This window comes from Chroicocephalus ridibundus, chromosome 8, assembly GCF_963924245.1.
Source record: "Chroicocephalus ridibundus chromosome 8, bChrRid1.1, whole genome shotgun sequence".
Classification (NCBI taxonomy): domain Eukaryota; kingdom Metazoa; phylum Chordata; class Aves; order Charadriiformes; family Laridae; genus Chroicocephalus; species Chroicocephalus ridibundus.
Genome location: NC_086291.1, coordinates 50,108,136 through 50,115,877, shown reverse-complemented (window position 1 = coordinate 50,115,877; position 7,742 = coordinate 50,108,136). Strand labels below are relative to the sequence as shown.

General features: G+C 59.5%; 1 protein-coding gene across 1 annotated transcript in view; it reads left to right on the top strand.

The window, feature by feature from the left end:
• Positions 1-710: 710 nt before the first annotated feature.
• Positions 711-7,742, top strand: part of CACNG3 (calcium voltage-gated channel auxiliary subunit gamma 3) — a 32,868-nt gene continuing 25,836 nt past the window's right edge. The window contains exon 1 of the mRNA XM_063344487.1: positions 711-1,018. Within this exon, the coding sequence (XP_063200557.1) occupies positions 808-1,018 (211 nt within the window). The 5' untranslated portion in view covers positions 711-807. The remainder of the gene's footprint in view (positions 1,019-7,742) is intronic.

The window sequence follows — 7,742 nt, the reverse complement described above, 5'->3', positions numbered from 1 at the left end:
CCCGGAGCCCAGTGCCGGGGCAGCAGCTCCAGTGCCGGGGCGGACCGCGCTCCAGGGCTCCCGGCGGGGACCGGGGACCCGAGCTGCCCCGTACCGGGGGGCTGGGGGCGGGTGTCTGCCCGGCGCCACCGGGGCGGTGCCGGCACCCCGAGTCGGGTTCCCCGCCCGGTCCCGGTCCCTCAGGGCAGTCCCGGTCCCGATGCCAGCACTCCGGGGTGGGGTCCCCCGCCCGGTCCCAGTCCCCCGGGGTGGTCACGGTCCCGATGCCAGCACCCCAGGGTGGGGTGCCCGCCCGGTCCCCGGTCCCCGGTCCCCCATCCCGGGGCAGTCCCCGCCCGGTCTCGGCATCCCAGGGTGTGCTCCCCGTCCCGCTTCCCCCTTTCCCCCCACCCCGGGACGGTCCCCATCCCCGGGCGGTGCCCCCGCCGCCGGCCGGGCGGGGGGCGGGGGGGGTGCGGTTTCCAAGCGGGGCGGCCCCCCCGCGGCCCGCCCTCCGCTGCCCCCCGCCCCCGCCGCCCCCCGCGGATGCCTTGGCCGGGCGGCGCGGGGGAGGCGCCGGGAGAGGCGCCGCGCTCCCGCCGCGGGCGCACGGCGGAGCCGCTCCGCGCCGCCGCTCGGGCCATGCCGGCCGGGCCACCGGGGGCTCGGCGGCCCCGCTCAGCGCCCGCGCCGCCGCTGCCGCTGCCGCCGCCGGGGGGGCCCGGCTCGCCGCGGGCCGCGGGGGCATGAGGCGCCGAGCGCGGAGCGCGGCGGCGGGCGGCGGCGCCGGCCCTTCCCCTGCGAGCCGCCGCCGTAGGATGAAGCAGCATGAGGATGTGTGACAGAGGCGTCCAGATGCTCATCACCACGGTGGGAGCCTTCGCAGCCTTCAGCCTGATGACCATCGCCGTGGGCACCGACTACTGGCTCTACTCGCGCGGCGTGTGCAGGACTAAGTCCACCAGCGACAACGACACGAGCCGCAAGAACGAGGAGGTGATGACCCACTCGGGGCTCTGGAGGACGTGCTGCCTGGAAGGTACCGACCGCCCCGCCGACCCCCACCTCCGACACCCTCCCCCCCCCCCCCCCCCACCCCGGCCCCGCGGGGGGCCCTGCCCAAAAGTTCGGGGGAGGGCAGGGGCATCCCGGGACCCTCCACCCACCCCAGAGCCGGATCCCCGGCGAGCCCCAGGCACCCGCGGCCGGCGAGCGGAGCCGCCCGTCCCTCCCGGCCCCGCCGCCCCCTTCCCCGGGCAGGGAGACGCCGCTTGCTGTGGCGCCGCCGCGGGCGAGGGTGAAACTTGTCGGGTGGCTGCCGCACGCAGGACGCGGGGTGCGGGTGGAGCCGGGCCCCGGGGACGGCCGCGGGGTGCCGGGGTCCCCCCGTGCCCGGGGACCGGCGCTGCCCCTGGGCAGCCGCGCTGTGCATCCTCCCGGCAGCGCCGTGCGCCTCCCTGCTCTCGGGGAGACGGGAGAGCGTCAGGATGAGAGGCCACAGGTCCCTCTCCCGGCCCCAGGGGCTGCTTTAATGTGAATCGCTCAGCAAGCGGAGCCCCTCAGCCTCCCCCCCTCTCCGAAGCTCCGCAGGCACCGTGTCCCTGTCACGGGGAAACCCATCGCACGCGGCATTTTTACAGCCGAGCCCCGCCACCGGTGACAGCCCTTCCCCTCTGAACAGCGGAGTGGGGCAAGGTGTGCTGATGGTGATGCCCCGTTGCACCTTGTCCCTCGGGGTCTGCGCCCCACGGGCTGCCCCACGGCTGGGCTGCTCTGCCACGGCTGCCCCACGGCCGGCCTCACCGCTTCGCCCCATTGCTTCACTCCTGCAGCAGCACCCGGCCGGAGAGGCCACGGCAGCTGCTGCCCTCCTGCAGCGCAGGCCATGCTTTGGGGGCAATTTCTGACCCAAAGCTACTGGTTGAGGTTAATATGAGCAACAACAGGCTGTACTTAAACGTGAGCTTGAACGGAGCCAGGTGCAGCCACCCACAGCAAAAAATGGCTGATGGAATCACACTGGGCCATAACTTTTAAAATTAGTGGCAGTAGTTGGTGTCCTGTGTACTCGAGGGGGACCTGCCCCACTGTCCTGCAGGGCCATGGGGGCATCAGGCTCCCCCCCAGCCTGGCAGCGACACCTCTGACAGTGGGGGCAAACAAGCCGCGGTGGCCGAGCTGCTCCCTCCACGTTGGAAAGTTCTCGGTGAGTCACGGCCACGGATACAGAAATACTGTGTCTGTTCCCGGTGCTCGGTCCTAAACGCAGTGAAGTCAGTCGGAGCTTTCTTATTGATTCAGGGAGGGTTTGGATCATGCTCTAATTCCATAATAAATAATTTGAGATAATCTGTCTCCCCTCTTGGGTGGAGGGAGCCGAGGAGGGAGCAGCCAGGGCTGTGAAAGATGGGATCGCTGGAGGCATGAGTAATTTCCAAAATTCTTGGGTTTGCTGGCTGTATTTTTTTTTCAGCGAATGTTTTATGTTTCCCTCACTGCGATAAATCACTGCTTTGGAAGGAGCTGGCGAGGCCCTGGTCTCCTGGGCACAGCACACTCAGGAAAGGGCTTAACAGTGCCGTGCCAGAGCTGAATCACAGTCCATCGCCTGGAGCTCGGGCGTGGGGCTGGGAGCAGCGGGGCACGTGCTCGCCATGGGGTCATCACTCCCCACTGCACCTTCTCCCCCCAGGCCAGTGGTCCTGCAGCAGGAGCACCGTGCCGGTGATGCTCGGCCATGCTCGTGGCACGGTCGAGGCCTCGCGCTGGGCACAGGCTCGGCTCCGTCATCCCTTGCGTGTGTCTGACTGCGGGTGGGCAATGGGGTCTGCGGGTGGGCACGCATCACCAAATCGGCAGCTGGGTGGGGAGGGTCACAGATGGTGTCTGGGGTGAGCAGGCGGGGCTGCGATGGTGCTGGGGGGACGCGGCGGGGGCTGCCCATCGCCCTCCTGAATTTTGCTGGAGAAGCGCACTGGTGTTCTCACAGGCTGTTAACTGACGCGATGCTGGGAAAGGAAAATTTCGCCCAGCCGAGCCGTGCAGAGCTCAGGCACGTTCCGCCCGGAGGAAGGACAGTGCTGCAGCGGGGGCTGCGGTCCCCCCGCAGCAGAGGATCGCTGCTGCAGCTGCTCGGCCGCTCTTCCACCAGCGTGCCCTGCGCCGGGGGAGCACGGGGTGCTGAGCCCCTGCACCCACTGCTTTTACGTGCAGCAGGTCCTGCCTGATTCCTGCTGGCAGGGCCTCATTGTGTCTTTAATTTCTGTGCACTCGTATCAAGCTTGAAAAGCAGCCATAGGTTGCACTTTATCATCCTGTGCTAGGAGTGGACACGGTCAGTCGAAAGGGCCGGTTCTCCTGCGGTGCAGAAGATGCTTTTAGCACCGAGCAGTGCTCTCTGCCCATCGGGGAGCGCCTCGGCCTTGAACTTTCCGCCGCTAACGGGGGTTTAATGTGTGTAACGACGGAGGAATTAAGTGGCGAGCTGCGGCCGCTTGTCTCACTGCGTGTGCGTGGCAGATTATTAGCACGACCGACGTGAGCGCTGGGTGCACGCTCCGTCGCAGATGCTCTTTAAATCCGTGTCAGTCACACGCGCAGTGCCTGCGTGGGAGCCGCTGGCACCACGTGAGCATCAAAAGCCCATAGGCGAGAGTGGATAAATCTTGAATGAAGCCACCGCAGACCTATGTAGAGACACCCACGCTGGAAAACACAAATTAGTGGTTGACTCAATATCGGGAGCCCAGGCGGGCGTTCCCAGGCTGCTATGCCAGGATAGCCTCGGCTTTAAATTGCAGCGTTTGAATTCTAATTAGCACTTTTACAACATGCAGATACTTAGTAGGTGTCTTCTTGTGCTTCCCGCTCAAACGTGACCAGCGTTTGTCGGTGTGTGTCCCCCGTGGCTGCTTATTGTCAGTTGTTTTCCACTGTGACTTCCTTCTTTACATGAAAGGTAGAGAGACGCACGGAACTTCAGGGAGCGCGCTGAAGTTGAGAAATAGCTGCTTAGGCTTGTGTTGGGTTTAGGCAAGTAAAAGAAAGAACTTTGTTTTTCATCAAACTTAATTAAATCCGGCATCGTTAAATGCAGGGAGCCTCCTTGTCCTCCCTGCTGTGTGGTATAGATTGGGACCGGCTCCATGGCATCGTGCGGAGCTGAAACAGGCAGAAATAGCAGGAGGATTTGGCCAAGGCTGCTTGAAATACCGTGTTTTAAGGCGATGTGGTACTTTTCCTTTCCTCCTTCATTTCCCTCATCAGAATAAAGTGCTCTGTCATTTCGGGGGGACCACGAGCGTTGCTCTGCCATCCCGGAGGATGCGCGGTGTCCTACCGTCCCTCTGGGGTGTCATTAGCTGCAGGGGGACACAGGGCGGTTTCCAGAGGACACGGGTTGGTTTCCAGAGGACACGGGGCGGTTTCCAGAGGACAAGTCTGCCTATGGCTGCGTGAGGGTGTGGGGACCCAGAGCCGTTCCTCATCCGAGCTGTCCCGCTCGGAACTGTCCTGGTCCCCCCGCTCCGGTGTCCCCCACAGCAGCGTCAACACAGCCTTCACCAAGCCGGTAATTCCTCCCTGCCAAACCTGGTGAGCTCCGCTTGGGTTTTGGTTTTGTGTTGGGGGGAAGGGGATCCTCTCCGGATGAAAAGCGAATATTGGGAGTATTGTCAGCTGACCCCTGCAGCCCAGAGGACCCTGCTGAGCCATTTCTACACCTGACCTGCAACTCCTGCTTGGCTCCCGGTGGGGTTTAGGTAGATGGTCAGTCCTGGAGGCTGCAGCTGAGGGTGAATCTGCTGTGTCCCAAGGCCAGCTGTTACACTGGGAAAAGAAATGAACCCCTAACCTCTGCTGTTTGCCTCTTTAATCCACAATTATTTCATGTTTTCTTTAATGCTCTTGATAAAGACATTGTTAGAGCTCAACACTATTGTGGTAACAGGCAATCCGGTGTAGAAACATCCCATTGGATGACAATGTACAATCTCTGCAATCTGCCTCCCAGTCCCTTTAATACTGCGCTGTTGATTCTGCTTAATACCGGTCTTCTACTTATTCAGGAGAGCTGAATCAAATGCCTCGTGGAACTCTAAATGTATTATGTTACCGATTTCCTTTATCAACCAAATTTGTAACCACATCAAGAAAAAATTATGAAGTTTGACAGATCTATTTTCTGCCGGGCTGTTTGACATTTATCACATCCCCCGGTTCCTCCCTGCCCCTGCCCCCCCTCAGCTAACCCACAGGCGATGCTGGGGGATGCAGCTCCTACCATTGCCCGTCTCCGTCGCTCGTGGCACGGTCTGATTAAACATTAAACCAGCTTTTCCTCTCTTCTCGAAATTCAACAGAATGCCAAGATTTATTAAAATCCATTTTAAGATCTTCAGAAAACTTCTCAGCCTGCTCTCTGCAGGCTCTTGGGAGAAAGTTCTCTGGTCCTACCAATTTCATGTTTACACTTAATAGTCGCTGTCTAGCATCCTCCCTAACTCCTGGCGGAATACAGGAGCCTATTTGTCTCCAAGAACAGAACAGAAGTATCTGATGAATAAATAATTGTGTGTCACTTCTGCTTCATGACTGACAGTTGCACAGTCATGATCTGGTAGTGATTTACATCGGCGGTAAAGCTCCTTTCTTCTAATGGGACTAAAGAATTCCTACTGGTTTTGCTTAAGCCTTTCGGTTGCAGATTTATTTTAACTGGTCCCATTAGCTTCTCTTATCAGCCAGCTGCGTGTCCTAACTGCTGTTTGCAATACCAAAAGTCCTGGTTTTTAATTGTTTTAAGTGCAATTTTCCGTTCCCCTCTCGGCAGGCCTTGGGGCGGCAGGGGAGCGCTCTGCCCTCGCTCCTGAGCAGCAGTCGTGCTTCTGCGTTTACATTTTTTCCCCCAACTGGTTTTGTCCGCGCTTGCTTTTTGGCTCTGCTGAGCTGAGCTGAGCTGAGCTGGTTTGCGCCGAAGGCGTTAAATTGGGCTGGAAGCAGCTGCCCCTGGACAGCCACCAGCTCTTCCCCTGCTCTCAGCTCCTCTCAGTCCTTCTGAGTGAGGCCAAGCAGAGAATTTCCCCAAGGTGACAGCAATATTGTTTCTGTTAGAAAGTTATTATCTTTAATTTTTAAAAGCGCCAAGCAAATGTCCCTGAGATTGCAATCATCCATGATAGAGCACTTTTTCTCGCTACTCATTATAGGTAGGTATTTAAGGAGCTGCTCATCCTGTTCCTCTGTCTGGTTGGTGTCTGTAATAGATTCTCATCAACAGCCCGTCCTGCAATTGAACGCTTCTCCACGGTGCTCGTGGTCCAGCTCCGCGGGGCTGCCAGCGCCGGTGATGGTGTCTCTGCTGTGGCTGCCAAACTCTCCCTACGCAGCCACGCTGACCTCCCTGGCAGGCAGCCGCTTCCAGCCCACCGACCCAGGAGCCCCACCATGGCCCCCCATGCCGATGCCACCACCGCAACTGTCTCTGTCCCGGGGATGCCCGCTGGCTCCGGCACCAAGGAGAGCCATGGGATGATGGCCACGTGGGTGGGGGACCATCGGCATGGGCTGGAGGTGATGGGGGGGAGACAGGACAGGTCTGTAACAATGTCTGGGGCGATGAGTGGGGAGGGGTTATTCGCTCTTCATTGTATGAGAGCTAGGAGGCATCAAGTTAACTTGTGTCTTGGAAAGCAGATGTTGGAGATGTCTAAGATGATAATGACAGGTAAAGGTGAAGAGGGACCAGTTACCCATTTGAGACTATCTGATGTAATTACCGCGCTGCAGGTTTAAGAACCCTTCCCCTCCACCCCCAGCGAGCCTTTCCACCGGCACAGCGCTGAGGAGGGACAGGCCACGCTCCCGGCACTGGGGTCAGAACGGGATTGAATAAATGCCTCGAGCACGGGGCTCTGCGGGGTGTCACGTGTGATGCCCCAGGCATAACCTCTGACTTAGGAAATCCCTGAGCCTTAGTTTGATGGAGGATATATTGAATAAGCATTAATTACTGTCCTCTGATAGAGATGAAAGTTAGGCTAGCTGGACCCTTAGTCTGACGGGAGCCATAAAAATCCTTCTGGACAGAGGGGGGCCTCCAGGCAGCCGTGCCTTCGGATCTCGCTGCTGTTCAGAAGGTGGCTGGAGAGGAGCCGTGCTTCAGCTCGCTGCCACCAGCTCTGCTTTGAGAAACTGTCGCTGCGAACGGGGGGCGCAGAATTTACCCTCCTGGGATGCTGCGGCATTTATCTGGACAAAAAAATCCTGTCTTCTGGGGTGGTGTAGAGAGCTGGTTCCCACATTGCCTGTGAGCAGCACGTGATGAGTAAAATGTATGCTGTGAACAGCTCAGAAACAGGCATTTTATTGCTGCATAGGCGTGGTGCAGAGTCTGTCATCTCAAGAGCTGTTACTGTTTAATAGAGGTGGAAGTCTGAATTTGAATGAGGCTCAAGTGGGTTTTTTTCCCATGCAAGGTCACTATCTCCATTACGGCTGTAAATAATTAGGGATGGCTAATGAAGGCTGCAAGCCCCAGTGGCTGGGACGCGTAGCTGTGGTTTGGGGGAGGATGCCCCACGGATTGATGCTGGATCCTCCTCTCCCCGGTCCCCGAGGAGGTGGGGTGCTGGCACGGGCTGGCCGGGAGGTGCCAGCGGATGATGTTTGCTGAGAGCATCCAGGGAACGGGGAGAGATGCTTGGCTCCGCCGCCGCGAGTTACGTGGCCTTTGGTAAATCACTTCCCTTCTCTCTGCACGAGGT